We start from the raw sequence: 26,558 nt of genomic DNA on the forward strand, positions 1-26,558 counted from the left end.
GTAAAAACCTATTAACCCAATTTTAATATAGGGGACCAATCTTAATATATATAAATGTTAAGCAGTTCTGATAAGTTTGCCCTAATTAATCCCGCCTTTTTTGGTGGATCTGAGTAACTTTTATGCAAAAAAAGAGTTTGCAAGAAATCGAGGTAAAAACCTATTAACCCAATTTTAATATAGGGGACCAATCTTAATCTTAATCTTAATATATATAAATGTTAAACAGTTCTGATAAGTTTGCCCTAATTAATCCCGCCTTTTTTGGTGGATCTGAGTAACTTTTATGCAAAAAAAGAGTTTGCAAGAAATCGAACCAGGTACCCTATGCTCACACTTTACAACTATAACCACTATGTCACTTCTATTTTTGTTGAAATATTGTTGCTTCCAAAATTGAAATACATGACTAAAACATTTTTTTAAAGCCCCAACCGCCTTAGCAGTTTCCTCTCTCATAGCAGTTATTTTTTATTATTAGCGGTACCTTTATTGATAGTAGTTCTTTTTTTTTTTGGTGTACGCTTACTACGTTATACGATATTAAAGTTGCATCTTTAAAATTGTAGATAATTTGACTGATCTAAATGATAATTTTATAATTAGAAACTTCACTTTTTTCTGTAATTTTGCCGGCCTCTTTGTTTCTCCTATTAATAGTTTAAATTGGTGTAATTTTTGCAATTTCTTGTTGCTTTTTGCAGTCGTTTCATAGCATAGTATTGAATGTATAATCAATATGATATTTATATACGAAATTCTACAAAACCCGTGCATCGCACGGGTTAGAGTCTAGTTTTCTAAAATGGTGAAAATATCAAAACTACGATTAAACTTTTTTATTTTGAGGGGTGTTATTATGATTATTATTATTATTATTATTATTTTGACTTAGTTTTTTTGAACGATATTATTATTATTATTTTGACTTAGTTTTTTAACGAAATATCGGAAGTTATTATTATTTTTGACGAAATTATTGTAGGTTTTTTTTTTTGAAAAATTATTATATTTTATTTTATAAAAGCAAAATTGTTAAAGGAAATACACACTTTATTTATTTTCTATCTCTTTCCTTTCGACTAATCCCTAACAATCGACGGAAACGCTCTCAACTCACAACACTCCCGCCGCCTCATTCCCGCCGGCGAATTTCCCTTATCCGTCGCAACAAACTTCTCCGACCAACACCTTCAATCACAGGCTCGTTTCTCATTCTCTTCAATTTCTTCTTCCATTTACCGCATGATCTACTCTTAATTGCCGCATTTTGTTTTCCAATCACGAAATCGTTTTTCGTTTTCTATTTTCTCGAAATTGATGCATCGATGGTTTGAATTGTGAATTATTTGAGATTATTGTGGTTTTTGCGGTGGAAAATGATTATGAATCAGAATTCAGAAGTTACGATTTGTTTGGTTTTTCATTTTTGCAATTTGTAACGTTTTTAGGTTTTTCTTAGTTATGTAACTGTTGTTGTTAATTCTGATTTACTCTTAGTACTGAATTGTTGAATATGCTGCAATAGAATGTAATGTTCATTTAGTTGTGTAACAAGCTATGAACCATACGGACACCAGGAACACAGAGACTGAGACGTCGACACTGGTAAAAATTTGAAAAAATGAATGAATTGAGCGTAATAATTCAGTTTTTACTGTTAAAATGATTTTGTCGTGTCGTTCTATAGTGGTAGTAAGTCAGTTTTCACAGTTGATGAATTGAGCATGCGTAGAAAATGTATTGTTCGTTTCGTTGTTACACCGATGCTTTGAATTTTGGATTATTTGGAATTATTGTTGTTTTGCGGTGGAAAATGATAATGAAACAGAAGTATTGGTTTGTTTGGTTTTTCATTTTTTTTCTTGCAATTTGTGTAGGTTTAGGTTTTTCTTGTTATGCCACTTTTTTTATTTGAAAGATGTTATGTAACTGTTTTTTTTTTTTTTTTTGAGAGAAAGATGTTATGTAACTGTTGTTGATTCTGTTTTACTCGTATTGGATTGGTAAAGTAGATGCTGTAGAATGTAATGTTCGTTTAGTTGTGGTATTAGTTGGCTTTTGCTGTTGATGAATTTAGCATGCTTTCTGAATTACAGATTGATAATTCCTAATCGTTCTGGTTATGTTCAACAACTGATTAATTCCGCGAGAAAAATTGGAGCATTTGTTCATGTGCTGCTATGTCACTATTAGGCCTGTTTGCCTTGTGGAAATATTTTCTATTTTCATTTCTTAAAGTATGTGTTTTTTTGTTTTTATTTTGTTATTGACCTAGTGGCCAACACACACTCCAGTAAACACACATGTAGGCGAAAATGTGGTGGCCCGGGTTTGAATTCGGGATTCAACATAAAATGTCCTCACAACTCAACCACTAGGCTGTAACAACGGGGACTCTTAAATCATGTGTTTATTTTAACTTTCTTATAAGTAAATGTGAGATTCTTGTAGTGAATCGTTGTGGCAGAGAGAAGATGAAATACTAGATAGGGATGTTGCGTTTTTGGAAATAATGAAAACAATTCTTTTAGCATTTTTATTGTTTCCAAAAAATTCTCACAATTGTTCATTCAAGAGACTAGTATTTTCTTGTTAGCAGCAAGTACAATTAACACAAATTTTAGAAGATGAAATTAGAAAATGCATGCACAAAGTAAACAGTGCCTAAATTGTTTTGAGAAGAACAATCTGGACATTTGTTCATGTGCTGCGAAGTCATTGTTATTATTCTATTGTGAGGAATTTTTTGATTCTATAGTAAGTTCGTAACTGATGAAGAGACAAAGTACATATCGTGAGGAGGGTAACATATTATGCTAACATTTAAAACTGAGAGTATAGCGAGCCAAAGAAGCTAAATGTTGTAACGAAGCAATCTGGATTATTTGTGTATCATTCATGAAATGTACTCTAAAAATGACCACATGGAGCGTCTATATTGGTGCTAAAATTAAATCGGTAAAGATGAGTTACGGGTCACTGCTGGAAGGATATTGTTATATAATGGGTCATGCTAACTTGTGCCCTTAGGGCACAAGTTAAGAAGCTAAAAAAGGAATTAATCAATATACGAACAAGTAAGAAAGATAAAATTTAAAATTTTCACAATTAAGAATATACAATTTCAAAGATTTTATTTCTACTTTTGGTTTCTTATCATGTGCCCTTGGGGCACAAGTTAACATTTTCCTTATATAATATAGGCTTGACCTCCTTGCTATGATGCACGGGTATTGATATGGGGTACAAATATTTTTCCAAAGTCTAACATACAGTACATTGATATAGAAACTGAATTTTATACAAACATGACTAAATTGTTTAAATATGTAGATTTGGGAGGAAAAAAAATGATTTGAATTTCCTTAGTAGAAGACTAGAATTGGTGCTAAACTGCTTTTGGATTAGACTAGAAGTCACTTGAATGTATAATAATCTTTGCACGAAATGTATCTCCTAATATAGTGATTGGTTATTTAGTTACTGCCTAGAATCTTTTCTAATTTACTACACTGCAAATCAGAAAGAAATCAAGAAATATGTACTGAGAAATATAGAAGGGGATATCTACTTATCAGAAACTAGGGTATATTTTACAAAGTAATAGGGAGAGTATCAATATTATCAACAAAAAGGAGCAAGGAATTCATTTATCAGTTAGGGGTGAAGGTGGTACAACACATAGCCAAAAAAAACCCATGTGTACCATGTTTTCTTAAAACTATTTTTTAGTATGTACCCATGCGTATCAATGAGTACCCAATGCATATAATACGGATGTATATCCGGGACGTGTGCAACTTTAATTTTGTAGTATCCGTCCGATTATAGTTGTCCGTCCTGACCTGAAAAACGTGCAGCGTAACCTGAGTCTATGTACATACATACATATGGATATGCATATAAATTGTAAAATCAGTTGTTAGGTTGTGCAACATATTAAATTATATTTCAGCAGTAATATGGATTCGGCTTTGTTGAGATTAGTTTTGAGTGGCTCTCCTTTCCTTGTTATCTTCTTTGATTATAATAAAATTTCCTTATATTTTGCTTGTGGATTTAGTTTAGTTCCATGGTTTGCTATATGTTGAATCACATTAGATTCTTTATCTTTTTCTTCTCCCTAGTTTATGTTTAGCATCTAGACACCTGGCTATTACCGGGATCCTTAAGTATATTTTACAATGAGAGAGTGATATGGAAAAAAATTAGGATTAATTTATATTTTTAAGATTCAAATTATGGTATCTTTTTGAAGTTCGATTAATTAGGAGTGCTAGTTAAGATTGGGATTATTTTATCTCTTTTATATTTGAATTTGAAGTTTCTTTATCTAGACACGATTCTGCAAGTTGCTATGGTCCCTGGCCTGGGATTGGACACAGGTCTTGACATGGTAGAAGTTTTCTTTAGACCTATGGTGAAAGTAAGAAGTAGACTCGTCCTTGACAGAGCCCCTCCAAGACTAACACAAATTTTTCTAAATTGATTTCTTATTTCTTTATCCCAATAGCAATTTTCCTTTTTAAAAGTTATAGATAATAATGTAGTGAATCCTAATCCTAATCCTAATTAATCTCTACTAACAGTAAAGATTATGTTATGCAGAATCTTATCTTGATAAAGAAACTTTAAATTCAATTTAGAAGAAATAAAGTAATCCTAATCCCAATTCCTAATAAAAATTCTAATTGAAATTTAAAAAGAAAACATACCAACATAGGTGATCCAGTTGGTAAGGATTCAGCTGAGATCCCACAAGGACCTTGGTTTGAATCCCGCTGTCGATGTGAGGACATCTCTTGCGGGAATTTGTAAGTACTTCTGTCAGTTCTGTAAGCCTTGTGACTTTTCCTGGCCTCAGAAAGCTCTGGAACCCAACTTTCCTAAACTTTTACTTGTCAAAATAAAAAAAGGAAAACATAATCCTAATCTTCAAAAATAAAATAATGCTAATTTTATCCATATCTGAAAGTTACTGCCTTCAGAATAGAATACCAAATGCGGACAAGAAATGAGCAACGACTTTCTACAATAAGATACTTATTGGAAGCAAGAGTTGTATGAAACTTTGAGTCATGCATCATTCCATCATATCATTTTTGTTATTCCTATTACGTACCACTCTCAAGTTCAAGTTGTCTTTTTATTAGGAGAGTAGCAAATATATGATTGGTTTTCCAGCGCATATTGCATAAAGCATGTCTTGGCCTAGGTTTCATAGCAGTGTGTCTGGCTTGACATTACAAAAGTAGTTTATATGTCTTTGATTTATTATATTTAACAATGACTTTTATGTGGATTTTATTTGGATGCAGATTATTGAAAGGCATAGAGGTCTATTTATGCAACTGTATTAGTTGCAAAAAAGTAATTTTAATGTGTTTGTTGGATAGCATATTTGCTAGTTGGCACTTAAGACTATAGGCAAAGTGAGATACAAAGCATTTGGAATGATTTGTTATGGCCCAACAGTCATCCAGGCTTCAGCGCTTGCTTACTCTTTTGGACAGTATCCTCCATATTTTTCTTGTCTTCACATTTACTCAACTTATTATATATTTTTTTCCGTGAGTTTTCTTTAACCAAATCTTTAAAGCTGGCTCAACCCAAGCAACAAGGTTGACTGCAGCTCGGCAGATCGGGGAGATTGCAAAATCGCACCCTCAAGATTTGACTAGTCTTCTTAAGAAGGTATTGATTTTTCCAATGTAATGTAACCTTGCTTTTGTTGCAACATTTTATCATATTTATGGCCTTTCTTCATATATTCTTATTATATTTATATTAATATATATTATATACTCCCTCTGTCCCAAATTGTAAGCATAAAAACTCAAATCACACTTATTAAGAAAACTAAAACATAAGAATTTGGAGTATAGTTTTGTGTTTTTTTTTTTTGGAATAAGTTTCATGGAAAGATGTAAAAGCAATTTTTATTGGCTATTGGTTATGGAGAAACTGGAAGAGATATTGAATGTAATTTGCATTTAATTTCATGAAAATAAGCAAAAAAATCCTTGGAAAAGATGGTTTTTTAAAAAAACAAGATTAAATAGAATAAAAGTTTGTCTTTTTTGCTTACATTTAGGGACAAAGAAAGTGAGTTTGCTTACATTTCGGGACAGAGGGAGTATATATAGAGAGATGTTTCGACATAAAAACCATTTCTCAGCCAGCCTCGACTATTGCAACCTTTTGTAGTTGTTAGTTCTTGACATGGTAATATAGCCGGTTCATCTATGTTGTTAATAGAGCCACAATCGTGAAGTAGAAATGACCTCTAGTGCAACGCTTTTTACTGATCTGCGGTCAGCAGTTGCGATGCTCCCGAATAAATAAATATTAGAATTGCGGCTATCCCGCTACACGGCTATCCTAGTATTGGGGTCGGCCGCTATCCGATATTTACTACATAACTCCTCATTGAAGAAATGAATATTCATAAACTTAACGATTACCTGCTACTCCTATATTTTGTATAAATGTTTAAAATGAAATTTGACTATCGCTTTAGTGATAAAGGTGTGCTAGAGTTTAGCCACATATAATATTTTGATCTCTTAATTAAATATCTTTTTGGCAAAATACTTTGAAATTTATACAACACAAATATTAAATACTAATGGTTGTTATTCTCTTTGTTTTGTATATTGATAGTCCGCGAATTATTTGTCACATTGATTTTAAGAACCTGTTTTATTATGATGTCCAGGTTTCTCAATATCTGCGAAGTAAAAAATGGGATACAAGAGTTGCAGCTGCTCATGCAATTGGGTCTATTGCTGATAATGTTAAGCACATAAGCTTGAATGAACTTATTGCTTCTGTTGTAACAAAAATGTCTGAGAGTGGGATATCTTGTAGTGTTGATGATCTGTGTGCATGGCCTTATTTACAAGCAAAAATTACAGGAAGCTCATTTAGAAGGTTGTTCAATCAATACAATTGTTGAGTTTTTTTTTTTTTTACTTCAAAATAGAAAAAATGACAGAACCAGGAACATAAAAAATTGTCAGTGAGGCATGGGCTGCCTAATCCTCTACAGATAAAAATTGTAAATCTCTTGAAACAGCAGGGGGAAGAACACCAAAGAGAAGTATAAACAAAATCATATGAAAGTTGCAGCTTTATGCTCAATGCTGAGACACCAAAAAGTTGCATAACTTGAACAGTGTCACTAAGTTATAGTTCCGTATTCTCTTACTAAACCTTTATATTGAACCATGAAAAGCTGTTACAAAGTAAAATACACCAATCGTTCACTATGAACTGAAAAGTCAGTGTTTCATATTGTTTGTGAATAATTTTTCCCATCTTTATTACATTGAGTGTAACTTTTGAAATATTTACTTCATGAATTTTACCCCTTGACAGCTTTGATATGAATAAGGTGCTTGAATTTGGAGCTTTATTAGCATCAGGAGGACAGGTAAAATAATATCTCGTTACAATCTCAACCTTATATTTAATGTATTTTTTAATGTCAACGTACTCTATACACATACATACCCAATATATTACTAAATATCCCTGATTTGTTGAGCTTGTATTCTTGCATTTCTAAAAGTTACATATTAGTTGTTTTTCTTAATTGGTATATAGTCTTCCTTGTTTACAAGCTGGAAGAAAAGGAGTGTAAAAAAAAAAGCTGGAAGAAAAGTATTGTCTGGGACCGAACAACTAAATTCTTTTTGACAAAACGTGGCGATGCATGGGAAATTATGATGTCAAATAATCATACAAGTTTTATAAGATTTTGCTCTACTTTCCATGTCAAAGGTAGAAAGGCTGGATGAACAAAGAAACAGAGAGGAAAAAAAATCAAATTATAGAAAACACATTTAGAATTTGGGGGACTCCAAACTTGGAATGTGGAACAATCCTAATATCCACCTTGTAAAACTGTTATGGTGCTATATCGTGTTCTTCCTCCTAACCATTGACCTAGCTAGACTTGGTCGCCATATTGAATTATATTGATTCATCAGAAAATGATTGAGCAACAAAGGACAACACACGTCGCACAACACAAAAGAGTTCCACACACTGCACTCAAAATTTCCATTAGTGATTATTTTTAACATACTCAGCTGTTGTTGGGCAGGGCACTATGGATTAGGACTTTTTTGGGGATAATTGTTTAATTGCAATTAAGATCTAAATTCTATGAAGTGTTTACAAGCCTTCTAATCTATGCGTAGATTGTAGAACGAGCAAATGTTTTTCCAAGAACTTTCCTCGGGTCCTAGTAAATCTTGAGTTTAATATGCAGCAAACACTATTTTTGTTAGGACAGTAGCTAGTCCTGTTTTAACTGAATTTCAAACTTGCATGGATTTGTATTATAGCTGAATTTGGTATGTACTCCATAATGCCAAATTAGGAGTAGATTTGAATCGGGTCAGTTGAAATCGTTTTTACATTGCAATTGTTGTGCAGAAACTGGTTTACGTTCTTCATACTTCGTATAGCGAAAGAGCTATTATGAATTCCTTTTGAAGTTTTCAGTTCTTTTTATTGTATGTGCGTTTTTCCATAGACAATTTATGTCTTTCCATTTCAGGAATATGATATTGCAAGTGATAATATAAAGAACCCGAAGGAGCGATTGGTTCGCCAGAAGCAAAATCTTCGACGTCGATTAGGTTAGTAAGATTAATTCAAGCTATTTCAAGCTATAATATCTTAATGTTGGTGATCGCTCAACATTTATGAGTTATGTTAGAAAATCGTTGTTGGGTCTAACACAACCTCACAAAACCGGCTTGTGAGGTGAAGATTGCCCCCACTTATAAACAAATGTTCATGCCATATGTTGTCCGATGTGGGACTCTTTAACACCCTCCCCCCCTCACGACCTGCACCATTGGGCTTGTTGGTTCGTGGACATAAATAGTGTGTGGCCTGATAGCGGAAACCTGATAGTAGGTGACCCAATGGATCTTGGAAAGGCTTTGATACCATGTTGAATAAGAGAGAAAAGAGAGACATATGATGAAAACCGTGTGTCTGAATAGTACAACGGAAGATTTATTATATAGGAGTTAAGTAGCTTAGAGAGTAAGCTAAAATATATTTACAACGTAAATATAATTATTTACTATTTAAATATCAACAGAGGACTGAGATGAATGAGCTTAAATAGACGTTGGATAAGATGCCTTTTCGTTAACAAGGACAAAATTGGAGACAACTCGTAAGAGGTTTGTAGACGAAAGAAGTGGAGGAAGCCACTGGTTAAATGGAAAGGAGGCGTGCACCTTGATTGTTTAGGTGGAACAATATCTCAAATTAAATGCGGTGAAGGAGGATGAGAAGCTTGACACAATAGTGGTGGATTTGGGGTGTGTCTCTTTATGAAATCATTTAAGGCCTCATCTCTTTTCTATGTGGGACTTGGTTTTCCCAATACACCCCATCTCGCCCAGCGCTAGTGGGCTTGTGCATGGATATAGATGATGGATGACCTTGAATAGTTTTTATATTGGGCCTAACTCATCCTTACCAAACCTGCTTGTAAAGTGAGGGGTGCCTGTAGGTAAATGAGAGGGAATATAGTGAGCATGAGCAAGGGAGTAGAATAGGCTGGAGTTCAATTAGAATCTGGGAAGTGACTTGGCCTTTGAATTGCCTAGGTTTCACTTGGGCTTTTTCATTTTGCTTTGTAAATCATAAATCGAGGTTTGGTTATCATTGATAACAAGCCTGTATTTTCTTTTAATACAGTGAATTCAGTCTGATGTTCTATGTTCATTTTCTGCTACCGATCAATGCGTTTAGATATGTTCGTTTCTCATTATTTTTGGGGGTGCTTGGTTATAATGTCACATGCATTTTCTTAATAATGTTGATTAAATTGTATCTCACGTAAGGGCTCATTTGTTTAAAGCTTAATTTAAAAAAAAATAAAAATTAAAGAAGCTTGAAATGAGTAGCTTTTGAAAGAACGTTCCAAAAGAGAATATCTTAGATAATCACTCATTCTCCTTTTTTTTCCAAAACTTATTCTAACTTACCCAAGTCTATGTGTTACTGATTTCAGAAATCCTTTTCTGTCAATGTAGGTTTGGATGTGTGCGAACAATTTATGGATATCAATGATGTAATAAGAGATGAAGATCTCATGGCACACAAATCAGACTCATATCTGAATGGCATAGATCATAAAGTTTTTACATCTTGTTCTGTACATAACATCCAGAAAATGGTTGCAAATATGGTTCCTAGTGTCAAATCAAAGTGGCCGAGTGCTAGAGAACGGAATCTTTTAAAACGCAAAGCAAAAATTAACTCTAAAGACCAAACAAAGAGCTGGTGCGAGGATGGAACAGAGCCTTCAGGTACTCAAAATTTGACCTCAAAAGGCACATGTCCTGATTCAGGAAATTATAGTAAGGTATTGTTCTATTTTACTTGCTAATTTTATGGTAATTTTTGGCCCTCTCTGGCCATGTCCTTACATACTTGTTTGGTTGCACTCCTATGGTTGGCATTACTCATTGCTGGCAGCAGTTATCTGTTATTATTAATTAATTATTAATATTAGGGACCCACCTCCCCTATGGTTTACTAAAATGACACTGACACCCCCTTTAGTTTTAAAACATACATTAACCTCCCTTAAGTTCTCATCAAATACACAAACACCTCCCTTTTTCATTAACACCATTAACTCTCTGTTAACTTCATTTTTTGAGGGAATTTTCCTGGAAAATATACTCCATCGTTGAATCTAAATTCAAGTAACTGGATCAATAAAAAAAAAAACCTCCCCAGTGGAGGTTGTCATCAGTTGCTTGAATTGTGTGGAGTTACTTTTAGCATGGCAATTTGTTGAATCATGTTGAGTTACTTTTATGCATAACTTTGATTTGCAATGGAAATTGTGTCGATGTTTAACTTCCACCTATCGAAATCCTTTTGAGTAAATTCATCATGGTTGTCAAAATCGGGATCCCATTGAAGATCGTTGGGGTATAGAAAAAGCGTAGATCGTAGGATCGTAACCAGGATCGTAAGATCCCAAAGAATTGAAAAAATTATAAAAACATATTATATTTCACCACCAAAAATAAAGAAACAATATATTATTTATTAAACACCACCAAGTCCCAAAAATATAACCAATATATTATATTTCACCTCAAAAAAAAAAAAAACAGTATACTATTTTTACTATTATAATAAAAATATATTATTTATAAAACTAAAATAATATTTTTACTATTATTTATTATTTGTTGTTATTTTATTTTACTATTATAATAAAAATATATTATTTATAAAACTAAAATAATATTTTTACTATTATTTATTATTTGATGTTATTTTATTTTTATCAAAAATATTTTATCATTTAAGTTTTCAGAGTCCCCTTTCAAACAAAAAATAGTCTTAGGAAGCCAATGTTCAAAACAGAGCAAGCCCAGTTTTAAGAGGGCCATGTTCAAAAAAGAATAAGCCCAGTCTTTAATAACCCTAGTTTTGTCACGTTAGCAACAGTCCCTCCTATCTTCCTTGAGCAGCGCCGCTTCTTCCTCTTCTCCTCTTTCTCTACACGCCTTCACATGATTCTTCTGTCATGCGAACAAACGCGGCGATTTCACGATTTTCCGATCTTCCTCGGCGCGCCGCACGCTCCGCCATCTCTTCCGATCTTCGAACCGCTCCAACTCGGCGGAGGCTTAGTGGCGCGCGAGATCGTACGATCTCACGATTTATATCTCGATCCCGACAACCTTGAAATTCATAAAGACTTTGAAGCTTAGTCTGCAACATGAGCATTTACTGTTGTTTCAGCATCTGATGGTGTACACTTTCTTTCTATATATTAAATTGCTACAAATAATGTGGATACCAGGTTGTGTTTGATTGCGTTTAAGGTGCTTTTAGTTTTATCAATGATGCATTGGGTTGATGACAACAATGAAATGGTTATCAACTGCGTTTACGGTGCTTTTGCGTTTTTTATTTTATCTCACTATTAATTTAAGAATCTCCGTTAAATATTGATGAAAATTTCTGAAAGAAAAAAAGTTAACGGAAAGTAGATGGTGTTAATAGAAAATGGAGGTGTTTGTTTATTTAAAAAGAACTTAAGGGAGGTTAGTGTAAGTTTTAAAATTAGAGGGGGTGTCAGTGTCATTTTAGTTAATCTTAGGGGAGGTGTGTGTAATTTTCCCTTAATATTATTATCAATTTGCTTGGCATGTCCTTGTGAGCAATAGTTCAAGTTTCAATCTGTTGTCTGTCTTTGGAAATGCTATCTTGACCTTAAGATTATTTGCAATGCAAATTTATTCTGCTTCCATCTGCAATCAGAAGTCATAATTCAGAATTATTTCATTGGAATTTTATATAGGCATCCGAACAAGTTAATCACGAGGAAGATGGGTTTGAGCATGATGGAGATGGACAATGGCCTTTCAGTACTTTTGTTGAGCAACTTATTATTGATATGTTTGATCCTGGTACACGTTTTATCCTTATTGTCACATTTTGTACAATTTGAAGAAGAATGTGGGATATATAATTAGACTGGATTTTTACATTCACCTTATGATGTTCTTTGTATGATTATTTTAAATGCCATTGCTAGTTTGGGAGGTTCGGCATGGTAGCGTGATGGCATTGAGGGAGATTTTAACACACCAAGGTGCTTCAGCTGGAGTGTTTAAACATGAATCACACTTGGGTGGGACATCGTTTGTGGAGTTAGAAGACAAAAATATATCAAATACGTTGAAGAGAGAGAGGGACATTGATTTAAATATGCAAGTTTCAGCAGATGAGTCTGTTTTGAACTTGAAGAGACCAAAACTTGAAGACGTATCATCCACAACTTCTATGGATAGTGTGATGACTTGCAGCAACGATGGTGATATTGAAAACAACATTAGTTCTGAAATCCAGGGATGCAATTTACCTCTGGATTATGGGAATGGGAAATTTGACGGTAGTTCTGTTGATATGAATCTGAAAACTCACTCTGACGGTTTACATGATGCATGCAAGGACTCTGCTAATATTACAGAGCAGAAGGGTTACTCTGATGACAAAATGATTACTGGAAACCCTAATGTGCTGAGAAATCTTCCTCAGAATTGTGAGCTGATGAATTTGGTTAAAGTGGCTAGAAGTTCCTGGCTTCGAAACTGTGAATTTCTTCACGACTGTGTCATACGCTTTTTGTGTGTTTTGTCACTTGACCGGTATGATATTTTGTTCTGTATATCTTCTAATAAATGAACTAGATTTTGCTGAACTTTGGTGCAACTGATTGGCAAATTTCTTTCGTCTGTTCTTACGATTGGCTATTATTGTCAGTGTGATGCCATGACGCTGTCTTTCTGTCTGCAAATATTATTTTTTGATAATTTTTGGTTATTTTATTTCAGCTTTGGAGATTATGTATCTGATCAGGTTGTTGCTCCAGTGCGTGAAACTTGTGCACAGGCATTAGGTGCTGCATTTAAGTATATGCATGCTGCACTAGTAAATGAAACATTGAACATATTGTTGAAAATGCAGGTAAGCATCATTTAATTGTGCAATATCTCTATACGTGCGAGCATTGCTTTGGGTTTTCCTTTTGGGATTTGGTTTGAGTTCTCTGACGTAGATTAGTTTTTAATCTTTATGCTTTTTCTGTTGCCTTATGTTCAGTGTAGTCCAGAATGGGAGATTCGTCATGGCAGTCTTCTGGGTATCAAATATTTGGTTGCTGTGCGGCAGGTGCATATTTATTTGCTGCCAATTCTGTTATATAGGTTTTACAATATGTATGATGGTTGAGGTATATAGTTACTTATGTGTATTCCTTTTAGCCTTTGTTTTGTGTAAGATAATTTAGTCACCTGCATCCAGACATTGGCTATAAAAAATGTGGTACAGGTCTCATATGAAGTGTTAGATTCCAATATGTACAGTAGTTATTTTTATAGGCCTTAGTTATTTCTAGGAAATTAATGTGAAGTATTAGATTTTTATATGCACAGAATTATTTTTACGAGCAATTGTTGTGGCTCTTTCTTTTCGAGTAGTTGTACTATTTTTGTTTCCCGTGCTTTTCAATTATTGTCAAAAGATATTCTTTGAATAGAAACAAAGTGCAAAACTATAATAAGAGGTACCTCTCCAACTGCACGAAAATTAACAGAATTAATAATAATTAACTGAAACTGACTAGTCACTTTTGTATCATGTTTGATTCAGAGAGAATCTAAAAAATAATTCTATTGATTGGTGATGAAATGAAGTCTTGTTACAAGACATCAGCATAAAATCTATATTTTTAGACTGAGGCAACATTAAAAATATGAAAACAGAAAAGCTCTCTAAGCCAATCAGCATGCGGAAACTGTACTGCTGTAACAAACTAAACCAGCTATGTAGGAAAAAATCTTGTTCAGTAGATGATAAGTGATTGAACTGTATTCTCAACTCGCTAGCCACAAGCTCAAGGTGGGTGACAGAGGGAAGCTCAGTCACTTGGAGCATGTCCCATAAAAGACTGAATCTGGTAAAAGGCAAAGGCTTGGTTAGTAGATCTGCTATCTTTTCTTGACCAAGTTTGTAATGCACCATGAATTGCTTGCCAAGGACTTCTTTCACGCACAAACAATATGCCAAGTTCCATGTGCTTGGTGCGAGCATGTAACACTGAATTATGGGCCAGTGCCTCTGCACTCTGATCGTCAGAGGAAGCGAAACTGGAACCCACAGTTCACTACTAAAGTCTGAATCCACAACAATTCTGCAATAACCTGTGCCAAGCTTCTGTATTTGGCTTTAGCACTATAGCGGGCAACAACAGTTTTGTTGCGAGACCACCAGAAAATTAGGTTTGGACCAAAGTAACTGGAACTGGTTGTTCCATAGGTAGAACATCAATCGGAAGAATCAGCAGCCCAGTTGGCATCACAACAGGCCTTGAGAGTAAGCTTCTTCTAAGCAGGCAAGGAAAAATGAAGACGCATTTCATGATATAGACGTTGAAATATCTTAATATCCTCTCTTCGGCGACCCAAAGTGGCTTAAGCAGATTAGACATGATTTGGCAAATTTTGTTGATAGAGCCAAGTTGAGGTCTAGTGATGGTGGCACACTACCACAACAACAAAAATCATTATTTTGATTGATGATGAAATTAATTATTGTTTCCATCATATCAACAACACTACAAACTTTTTTTTTTTTGATAAGATACAACACTACAAACTCAACAGAAAAGCTCTGCAAGCCAACCAGCATGTGACTGCTGTAGCAAACTGAACTATCAAGAAACTAACTAGGTAGGAAAAGATCCTGTACAATATCCACATGATAAGAGAACTGTATTCTCACAATGTTAACCTAACAGAAGCTCCAGGTACATGTGCGTAATGGGACTAACTACTCTACTAAGGAGGCGTTTTAAGGCCATCTGAACTCTTCCTTCTCGTAGTTGCTACTGTGTAGTTCAATAGAGTTTATTTCAATCCTCATCCCATTAAAACTATATTTGATGATTTGGTGAAGTATATATTTTTTTTCTTCAAAAAATTATAGATCAGTATAATGAAATCTAATAGCGTTCACACTATTCTTTTTTCTTTACTTCTAACACATCTTTTACGGACACAGGAGATGCTTTCCGATTTGCTTGGACGTGTTCTTCCTGCATGTAAATCTGGCTTGGAGGACCCAGATGATGATGTCCGAGCTGTTGCCGCTGATGCTTTAATACCAGCTGCAGCAGCAATTGTTGCTTTGCAGGGTCAAACACTGCATTCAATTGTGATGCTGTTGTGGGATATATTGCTTGACTTGGATGATTTAAGTCCATCCACTAGCAGGTATTTTACTGGCTAAAATTTTGGGGAATTTACAGCCTTTAGTTACGTTTATTAGGCCCTTCTTATGTTGTAATAACTAAATGACAAACAATATATTTGTCTGCTCATTTTTCTGGGCTCCATGTTGACGAGTCATGCTTTCATACCTTATTTTATTTCTTGTACGATGTTGGTTAATGAGAGCCATATTTTTAGTGATAGCTATTTGGACATATTAAAATGAATTTTTTATAACAGCAAAAACTGATATAGTATGTTAATGATGAAATGACATACAAAAGGTACTGCCTCCGAAAGAATAGAATCAGTACAAGTGGTACTCAACCCACCACACAAAAACAAAAGGATCACCCACAAAATCACAACTAACCAAGGCTACCTAACAATAATAAAATGAAATTGATGAAATTTTAGCATTGTGCTTAGGCACTCAATTTATTGTGGACATGTCCTAAACAAATTATATTTAATTTTGTTTTCATATTATACTTCATGATCGTCCTTCTTGTTAAAGCCTAGTGGTTTGGCTTTTTGTTAATGGCTGGCAAAGCAATACATAGACATATACATACATACATACATACATACATATATATATATATATATATATATATATATATATATATATACATATATATATATATATATATATATATATATATATATACATACATACATACATACATATATACATATATACATACATACATACATACATACATACATACATACATACATACATACATACATACATACATATATATATATATATATATATATATATATATATATATATATAGACACACACACACACACACACACATACATACATACGGGTTATGATAGAAGACACCTTTTATGAAGGTGTCTTTTATCAATTTACTCTATGAGCATTTGCGAAAAGACACCAACTTACTTTTATGAAGGTGTTTTTTAGCAAAGTTATAACTAAAAAGTGAAAATCACACCTTAAGGTGTGACTTGTTAAAAGACACCACCAAAGGGTGGCTTGTAACAAAACCCTATATATATATATATATATATATATATATATATATATATATATATATATATATATATATATATAGTTATAATAATTCATGATGTATTAGTCAAATTTACAGGTCATTTATTTGTTTGCAGTGTAATGAATCTGCTTGCAGAAATCTATTCCCATCAAGAGATGGTCCCGAAAATGTATAAAGTTTTTAAAATGAGCGACAAGGAAATAGAAAATGGTGCTGGTGGTTGTGGAGATGATGGAGAAGAAAATCCTTTTGTACTTTCAACTTTGGCACCACGTTTGTGGCCCTTTATGAGGCACAGCATCACATCTGTCCGTTATTCAGCAATACGAACTCTGGTAATAATAGTATTCCTTGTAACATAGTTATAATATAGTTTCTTTTTCACAAGATGTGGTATACTGTGGAATGGCTTACTCAATTTTTTTCATTTTCAGGAAAGGCTACTTGAAGCTGGATATAAGAGAAGCATGTCCGAGCTCTCCCCTGCTTCTTTTTGGCCCTCTTCTATATTTGGAGATACCCTTAGAATTGTTTTTCAGAATTTACTATTGGAAACAAATGAGGATATTTTGCAATGTTCTGAGAGAGTTTGGAGTCTCCTTGTTCAGGTATACTGGATTTCAGTGAAACTGATTCTGTATTGAGAGTTGAAAATGATTGTTAAACTTCTGACTTTGTTACAATTCTGTAATTATAGACTAAATATTAGTTCTAACTAACCCTGTCAGTTATCTAACTGATCTTTACACCCAGAATAATGAAAGAGTAATGGTAGAGTACAACTAGAAGTACTCGAGAAATGGTATATATTAATGGTAGTTATCAAAGAAGTGGTATTCGTGAAATGGCAGTGCGTGGAGGGAATACGTCGGAAACGTCCAGCAATGGTGGTTGCCCGTGTAGTGGCTTCTGTCCACATACTTTTCGGTCGCTGTAGGTTTTGCAGCGACAAACCTTTGGGTGAGCGTGCTTTTCAGCTTGAAATTGGGCGACGGTGAATAGGCACAGAGAACGTGAATTGTAATGAGTGACAGGAACAAATAGGCACATATGATCTCAAAAGGCTGCAAAGACGCAGCAAAGGAACAAGAATCCGCAATGAAGGGGGGATAAACAAAGGAAACTGGACAGACTACAACTGGTGTTTATGTTGAAGCAAGACCCCGAAACCGGAGCTTGTGATAACATGTAGAATTGAAGAATAATTTTCTGAATATTATTTCAAAAGCATAATAATAGATAGTACAATCACTAAACTGTTTATAGACTATGTTATACCCAAAGGGCCTGGTTAGTGGGCCTAATACAATGTGTACAAATAATTACAAAATATAAGATCATATTTACAACAAAACATGATAAAAATTATCGTCAATGGCATCAACAACCAAGTTGTAGGTGTTCTTTGTATGTATAAAACAAAATCAGAATTGTGGTCATCCATATGCACTATCCCACTGTAACCTTTTTGAGGTCAGCCGCTACACACTGCTGTACTGTATTGATTACTGTGGTTTGTAATGAATTGTTTTTTCCCTTTGGTGTTATTAATGTATATTTTTTATAAAAAAAAACTTGTTTTGGTCTTTCTCCTGCATTCTTGATTGTTTTTGTTTCTCATATAATTAGTTTTCTGCCTAATTGATGGCAGTGTTCTGTCGTGGACCTGGAGAATGCTGCAAGCTCTTACATGACTTCCTGGATAGAACTTGCATCTACACCTTTTGGTTCTGCATTAGATGCCTCAAAGATGTTTTGGCCTGTTGCCTTTCCTCGAAAAAGTCAATTTAGAGCAGCAGCTAAAATGAGAGCTGTGAAGATTGAAAATGAATATGGCGGAGCTCTTGGCCTTGAATCTATGAAATCAACTATTCCACAAGATAGAAATGGAGATGTTCCTTTGAATTCCATTAAGATAGTTGTTGGTGCTGAGGTCGACATATCAGTAACTCGTACCCGGGTAGTTACAGCAACTGCTTTGGGAACTTTTGCCTCTAAGCTTCCAGAGGGTTCTTTGAAGTATGTAATTGATCCACTATGGAGTTCATTAACCTCTCTGTCTGGTGTCCAGCGCCAGGTATGAATTTCTGACTTGCATATGATTATCACGTAGCCAGATGATTTTCTACCCTTTACAGTCTTTAATATTTTAGTGTATTTAGGTTGCATCTTTGGTACTTATTTCTTGGTTCAAGGAGAATAGGACCAGGAGTTTGTCTGAAAACCTCAATGTTATTCCTGCTTGCCTCAAAGATTGGTTGCTGGACTTGTTAGCATGTTCTGACTCTGCATTCCCAACAAAAGGTTCACTTCTTCCTTATGCGGAGCTTTCAAGAACTTATTCAAAGATGCGAAGTGAGGCTGCTCAATTGCTAAATGCAGTCAAGTCTTCTGGTATGTTTAGCGAGCTATTGACAACAACCAATATTGAGTTGGATAACTTGAGTGTAGATGATGCCATTGGTTTTGCATCAAAAATTCCAGCAGTGTGTAATGATAGTACTGCAAACGAATCTATAAAGAACACTATGGATGATATTGAATCGTCAAAACAGAGGCTCTTGACAACTTCTGGTTATTTGAAATGTGTTCAGGTATGTCTCAAACAATAATATAATTGTTGTTATCACCATCATCATCAGTATTTTGTTATCATTTTTATTCTTATTCTTATTATTTAAAATTTCTTGAACTGGTACGGTATTATTTGGTTTTTACATCATTTATGTGTTTTAACTTATCCCCAATAGATTTCCTGACATGCTTGTTTCTTGCAGAATAATTTACATGTTACGGTTACATCTGCAGTTGCAGCTGCAGTTGTGTGGATGTCTGAGTTTCCTACACGGCTCAATCCCATCATTTTGCCTTTAATGGCTTCAATCAGACGAGAGCAGGTGCTACATATATTCTAACTGTATGTTTCATGCATAGTATATGCATGTATAATTTACTGATAAAATACCTATCTTATCTTTCAGGAGGAAATACTGCAAATTAAGTCAGCTGAGGCTCTCGCTGAGCTAATATATCACTGTGTTTCACGTAGACCTTGCCCCAATGATAAATTAATTAGGAATATATGTGGTTTGACTTGCATGGATCCCTCTGAGACCCCTCAAGCTAAATCCATTTGTTCCATCGAGAGTATTGATGACCAAGGTCTTCTGTCTTTCAGAACTCCGGTGAATAAACAAAAGTCAAAGGTGCATGTGCTGACTGGTGAGGATCGATCAAAGGTGGAGGGATTTATTAGTAGACGTGGATCTGAGCAATCATTAAGGCTTCTGTGTGAGAAGTTCGGTGTTTTGCTATTTGATAAACTTCCTAAGCTGTGGGATTGTCTTACCGAGGTTCTTAAGCCAAGTTCCTCTGAATCTCTACTTTCTGCTAATGAAGAGGAAGATACTGTAGCAATTGAGTCTGTTAGTGATCCTCAGACCTTGATTAACAATATTCAGGTTGGTGCCATCAATTTCTTCCCATGAATTTGGCTTATTATATACAAGACTTTTGCATCATTAGCTGTGAATTGCTATGGAGTTGAACTGCTACATTATTACATGGAATGAACTCAACTTCTGAGGATTTTCCTGATTTAGCTGAAAGTTTGATTGTTGTTTTATTTTATATTTTTGATGCAGAAAAGAGTACTGGAAAATAAAACTCAACTTCGGATTTTCCCAATTTGTTATGGATGTTTTTTTTTTTCCTTTTATACTACAGTGCATATCAATAGTTTCAAGTTTGGTAGATATGTATTCTTTAGTTATAAATCTTAGCTTGATGACATTTTTATATTATCTTTTTTAGTAATTCAATAGATTCTTCAGATTTATCTACATGCATTTGAGCCAGGTTTACTGATTTCAAAATGTATTGTTTAATATGCATCGTTGTTTTCTTATAGGTTGTGCGGTCTATTGCCCCCTTGTTAAATGAGGAGCTGAAGCCAAAACTTTTGACACTTCTCCCATCTGTTTTTAAATGTGTTAAGCATTCACATGTCGCTGTTAGACTAGCTGCTTCACGCTGCATCACCTCCATGGCCCAGTCAATGATTGTGAAAGTCATGGGAGCCGTGGTTGAAAATGCTATCCCTATGTTGGAAGATGCATCATCAGTTCATGCTCGGCAAGGAGCAGGCATGTTGATTAGCTTTCTTGTTCAGGGGCTTGGTGTAGAGTTGGTCCCATATGCTCCTCTGCTGGTGGTTCCCCTTCTACGATGCATGAGTGATTGTGATCAGTCTGTCAGACAGAGTGTTACCCATAGCTTTGCTGCTCTTGTACCATTACTTCCTTTAGCACGTGGTGTTCCACAACCAATTGGATTAGGGGAAGGTGTATCTAGAAATGCAGAAGATTTACATTTTCTGGAGCAGCTACTTGACAACTCTCATATTGAAGATTACAAGTTGTGCACTGAATTGAAAGTAACATTGAGAAGGTAAATTGGACTGTGGTTTAGGTTTTCCAGTGTGAGTTTTTTTTTTTTTTTTTTTTTTTTTTGAGGGAGTTTGTCTTTTCCATTTTGATATTTATAAGTGTATGACACCTCTGCTTGTCTAGTACTAGGTTTAATGGAATGTCGCATGTTGGTTTAGTGATTAAAACTTGATTTAATGATGTAATCAGTTTTAAATCTTCTCACAGTTCCGGCTAGTGTTTCCATCAAATTTCTGTGTAGTGTTCACAGCGAAGATAATACATCTCCAATGATGCTAAATTCTTGAATTTTCGAGCTTGGTCTTCTATGTTCAATACTTCAATCGTATTTTGACCTCATCTGCGATAAACCACCCCTTCTTTTGTTTTTCTTCTATTTACTTGATATGTGGCTTGTGTTGTTAGTGATGTTTATGGGCATTATTAGATTTGCTATAAATTTTTAACCTTTTGTATTTCATTTTGATCATTCTAGGTATCAACAGGAAGGCATAAATTGGTTAGCTTTTCTGAAACGTTTCAAACTTCATGGAATTTTATGTGATGACATGGGGCTTGGTAAGACACTTCAAGCATCAGCAATTGTGGCCTCTGAAATAGTTGAGCGTCGAACTCAAATCGGAAATGAGGATCTTCTGCCATCTTTAATTATTTGCCCGTCAACACTAGTTGGACACTGGGCCTTTGAGATAGAAAAGTTTATTGATGTTTCAGTCATATCTAGTCTTCAGTATGTTGGGTCTGCTCAGGATCGAATGCTTCTTCGAGATAGTTTTTGCAAGCATAATGTAATTATAACATCATATGATGTTGTCCGGAAAGATATTGATTATTTGGGACAGCTGCCGTGGAATTACTGCATTTTAGATGAAGGACATATAATAAAAAATGCCAAGTCTAAAGTTACTCTTGCTGTAAAGCAGTTGAAAGCCCAACACCGCTTGATATTGAGTGGGACACCAATACAGGTAGGTGATGGCTGATGAGTATATATATTCTCATTAAAAGAAAACTTATCACCACTAATCTGATTAACGTGTCACCATCTCTTGCAGAATAACATAATGGACTTATGGTCCCTTTTTGATTTTTTGATGCCTGGATTTCTCGGAACAGATAGACAGGTATCTTTTTGCTGCCAATCATTGTAATAGACATTGTTACCATAATTTAACTGCAACTGATATTGGTATTTGCTATGATTTGGAAAAATTATATATTTGACATGTTATTAGGTCTTAAAATGCTGAGACTGAATTCTGATTAATTTTTGTTCAAGAAATTGAAATGGTTAACCAAATAAAGTTTGTGAAGATTCTTGATTTGGACTTAATTTTGAAAACATTTTTCTGATTAAGGTTCACTTTCACAATCTCTGTCTTGTATATCGAGGAGGCAGGGATTCCATGCAGACATCATTTTGTTTGTTTTTGTATTATCACGAATGTGATGTAGTGGATTGGTCATAATCATAAATCCTCAAAAGTATAGTTTCTCTTGTGCCGTCCAATTGTCTCTGATGGGGATGGAATGGAATGGTTACATCAGTTGGTTTACTAATTCTACATGTCTCAGCACAAAAAAAGTGTGAAATTTGATTGATTTAAAAGGTCAATTCTCACATGTAATGTAACTAGTTCTAGGTAGAATATTTTTTTCCAAATAATGTTCATATCTTTAATTGCTGAGATAAATAAATTTGAATAATTATGCTGCTACATTGTATGGCTTTAAACAATTTGACAAAATTCGGATAGAATTGGCCAAGATTATTGGGGTAGTGGTTGGCTTATTCAAAATGGATGCCATCTATCCAATATTCAATAACAACTCATTCGCACCTGTCTGGTATTTTCTTAATTTGCATTGTTTTACCTACCAGTGCCACTGCTTGCTGAAGTACGGAATTGAAACCAACAAGCTTTCCTTTTTTTCCTATGAAACTTTTGGTTGTATGCAATGATTAGATTTTTTGCAACGGTGTTTTTATTTGCTTTTTCATCCCACAGAAACACCTTCCCACCAGCAAAACAGAGTTGTGCATACATTCAAATGTGTAAAATGTATTACAAAACTTTTGTTCAAATGTGCTAATTTTCCTCATGGTAATGTGTTTTTACGGCTAGTGTCCGTTTCTTCTAGTCTTAGCCATCTATGTAATACTTCGCTAACAAGAATACTTACATGCCAATTGCCAATACATTTTGGCATTTTATTGATGGTTGTCCCAATTGGCATTAATTCTTTGTGGGCTTTTACCAGTTCCAAAGCACATATGGAAAACCACTTTTAGCTTCAAGAGATCCAAAGTGCTCTGCTAAGGATGCTGAAGCTGGAGCACTTGCTATGGAAGCATTGCATAAGCAGGTAATTTTCTCTTTCCTATTACTGCACTGCAAAATTGGTGTGTTTTCTCTTCTAACTGGATGTACTTTTGTTCTCTAGGTCATGCCTTTCCTCCTTCGGAGGACAAAGGATGAAGTCTTGTCCGATCTGCCAGAGAAAATAATTCAAGACAGATACTGTGATTTGAGCACTGTACAACTTAAACTTTATGAACAGTTTTCTGGTTCTCGTGCAAAACAAGAGGTGTCATCTATTGTAACAACGAATGAGTCAGCTGCAGCAGAAGGAAGTAGCAGTTCTACTAAAGCGTCTTCACATGTTTTCCAGGCAATGTTATTTATATTTTTACCAGTAAATTATGTTCCATCAACCTGTTTTTTGACTCGTTTTTTAAGCCTCAAACCCATTCCGTTTTTCAGGCACTTCAATACTTGCTAAAACTCTGTAGTCATCCGTTGCTTGTACTTGGTGGGAAGATTCCAGATTCACTCTCTACCATCCTTTTGGAACTGTTTCCTGCTGGTTCTGATGTCATTTCAGAACTTCACAAACTCCATCACTCTCCAAAACTAGTTGCTCTTCATGAGATTCTCGAAGAGTGTGGAATTGGAGTTGATGCTTCAGGTACTGAGAATGCTGTTGGCATTGGGCAGCATAGGGTCTTGATATTTGCTCAACATAAGGTAATATTTATCCCTTTCCTGGGGCTAATTTCTTCCGAAGACTAATATATAGTTCACTGATTCATCATTTAAAAATTGTTTGCGTGTAGGCGTTCTTGGATATAATTGAAAAAGATTTGTTTCAGACTCACATGAAAAGGTACGATCCTGGATCCCGATAGTTTTACTAAATTAGTTGTTTAAATTTGCATGCTTGTTCATATTATATAAAGGTTTTGTTGAAAGCTCGTTTGTATACTGAACAGATGCCACATGCTTTTACATGGAATTATGATTCTTGAAATTGGTTGACTTTTTTCCATTTGATAATGACAACCTTCATTATTTTCCTTTTCATGGTACAGTGTCACATATTTGCGGCTGGATGGATCAGTTGAGACCGATAAGCGATTTGAAATTGTAAAAGCTTTCAATTCAGATCCTACCATTGATGTCTTATTGCTTACGACTCATGGTAAAAAATACAAATCTCCTCGTTCGACCTACCTGTTTATCAAATTCATGTCTTATAATTTTAGCTTATTTTTCATGAAAATTATATGAAGTTCTCTATTTGTAGTGGGCGGGCTTGGTTTGAACCTGACATCTGCAGATACCCTTGTTTTTGTGGAGCATGATTGGAATCCTATGCGTGATCTTCAGGTAATTTGTGATCCATTCAATGCTTTCTGCTTTATTTTTATTTTTTTCCAGCTTGGTTTTGACTTTTGATGGTGAATGGAAATGCTGCCTTCTTGCATGGCCTCTTACCATCTTCAATGCCCATCACTCTCGTCTTGCCTTTTAGGGAATAAGTGTCTTAATTTCTTTTGTTTATATTAATAACATGCAGGCTATGGATAGAGCGCACAGGTTAGGTCAGAAAAAAGTAGTTAATGTTCACCGTCTGATAATGCGTGGTACTCTGGAAGAGAAAGTTATGAGTCTACAACGGTTTAAAGTGTCCGTGGCTAATGCTGTCATTAATGCGGAAAATGCTAGTTTGAAAACAATGAATACAGATCAATTGCTTGATTTATTTGCATCAGCAGAAATCCCCAAGGTACTACTACTTGTTTATGTCTAATATAACCACTTTATATGCAGAGTATTATTACATGAATAAATATGATTGGGGGATTAGTTACCTGAATGAAGTTTAACTGAGATATTTAATTGGGTGAATGTTAACCACCCTGGTTTGTTTTTCTTTTCTAATGTTTTTGGCATGATAATTTGTATAGGGGTCTTCTGTTGCGAAGAGTTCAGATGACAACAGTGATGACCCTAAATTATTAGGCAGTGGAAAGGGAATGAAAGCAATACTTGGAGGATTGGAGGATCTATGGGACCAATCACAGTATACAGAGGAGTACAATTTGAGTCAATTTTTGGCGAAGCTTAATGGTTAATTTTCCAGATTCATTTCAGAGTCAGAGTGTACATATACATACATTCCCAAGACTACAAATTTTGACATTGTAACATCTCAATTTTTTTTCTCCCATACCCTTTTCCTCATATTTTGTCGTTACTTTTTTTATTACCCCAATGGTGGCATTTACTTGTGTCCTGTTTCCATACAGGCAAGTAAATCAGTGTCTGTATTTTTACAGGACATTGAGGAGAGTGAGGTTTGAGTGACCGGTGGAAGCCCTTCGTGGTAATATATAGAGAAATGAGCTAGTGAAGGCTTGAGGATGGAGTAACATTTATTCTTTGTTTTTTGGATTTTGTATATAATTATACATTCAGTTCTAATTATATAGTTATAGTTTTTTCTAACATGAAAACCTTACTTTTTGTTTGCTATGTTCTTTGCAAAGAAACAAATATCAATATGCAAGACTTAAAAACCTGCATTTATAGGCAAAACATCCAGTGAGCTTTTAAATTTTGAAAAATTGCTTAATCTGGATGTTTTCTGATCAGCAAAAGGACTCTGAATTTTTTTTTCCCATCGTGTTTTAATTAACACATTTAAAAAAAAATATTCATATTCTAAGACCAAGTCCAATGGGGGTATTGAATGGGTGTTTAGACTTGTTGAATGATTGGAGAAGAGGGTATTGAAGATGAGATGGAGGAGGGAAGTGATGAAAGCATTCAACCTTGTTTAATCTGCACCGGCCAGGCCACGTGGCAGCGTTTTATTGCACCAGGCGAGCGCGTGTACTACACGGCCCGACAGGGCGCGTGAGTAGCTAATGAACGCGGAGAGAGAAGATT

At 34.7% G+C, this 26,558-nt stretch overlaps 1 protein-coding gene across 4 annotated transcripts; it reads left to right on the forward strand.

Annotated features, from left to right (window-relative positions):
* Positions 1–1,050: 1,050 nt before the first annotated feature.
* On the forward strand, positions 1,051–26,122 carry RGD3 (ROOT GROWTH DEFECTIVE 3). 4 transcript variants are annotated; one of them, XR_015005829.1, is made up of 30 exons: positions 1,051–1,203; positions 5,322–5,515; positions 5,603–5,697; positions 6,722–6,936; positions 7,384–7,438; positions 8,573–8,654; positions 10,074–10,405; positions 12,371–12,479; positions 12,608–13,220; positions 13,407–13,539; positions 13,675–13,743; positions 15,634–15,845; positions 16,989–17,208; positions 17,308–17,481; positions 18,525–18,950; positions 19,036–19,467; positions 19,651–19,770; positions 19,855–20,334; positions 20,784–21,322; positions 21,797–22,289; positions 22,377–22,445; positions 23,584–23,688; positions 23,767–23,994; positions 24,087–24,350; positions 24,440–24,489; positions 24,695–24,804; positions 24,910–24,992; positions 25,183–25,392; positions 25,574–25,810; positions 25,916–26,122. XR_015005829.1 is itself a non-coding variant. In XM_085700968.1 (29 exons), exons 2-29 carry the CDS (start codon positions 5,467–5,469, stop codon positions 25,739–25,741), a joined length of 6,135 nt encoding a protein of 2,044 aa, XP_085557094.1. In that variant the 5' UTR covers positions 1,051–1,203; positions 5,322–5,466; the 3' UTR covers positions 25,742–26,122. The 4 variants fall into 4 exon arrangements, 1 of the variants encoding a protein (XP_085557094.1); XR_015005828.1 differs by having other exon boundaries at positions 25,946–26,122; XR_015005830.1 differs by having other exon boundaries at positions 24,896–24,992; positions 25,574–26,122.
* The last annotated feature ends 436 nt before the right edge of the window (positions 26,123–26,558 follow it).

Source organism: Medicago sativa, chromosome 4 (genome assembly GCF_051527215.1).
Source record: "Medicago sativa cultivar Bolivia chromosome 4, Bolivia_mono, whole genome shotgun sequence".
Classification (NCBI taxonomy): Eukaryota; Viridiplantae; Streptophyta; class Magnoliopsida; order Fabales; family Fabaceae; genus Medicago; species Medicago sativa.

Excerpts from the sequence above, each read along its gene's own strand:
- RGD3 (XM_085700968.1), top strand. The coding sequence starts at position 5,467 with ATGGCCCAACAGTCATCCAGGCTTCAGCGCTTGCTTACTCTTTTGGAC. Across the intron at positions 19,771-19,854 it reads CTTCAATCAGACGAGAGCAG|GAGGAAATACTGCAAATTAA; the intron begins GTGCTACATATA and ends CTTATCTTTCAG. Across the intron at positions 24,805-24,909 it reads CTTATTGCTTACGACTCATG|TGGGCGGGCTTGGTTTGAAC; the intron begins GTAAAAAATACA and ends CTCTATTTGTAG.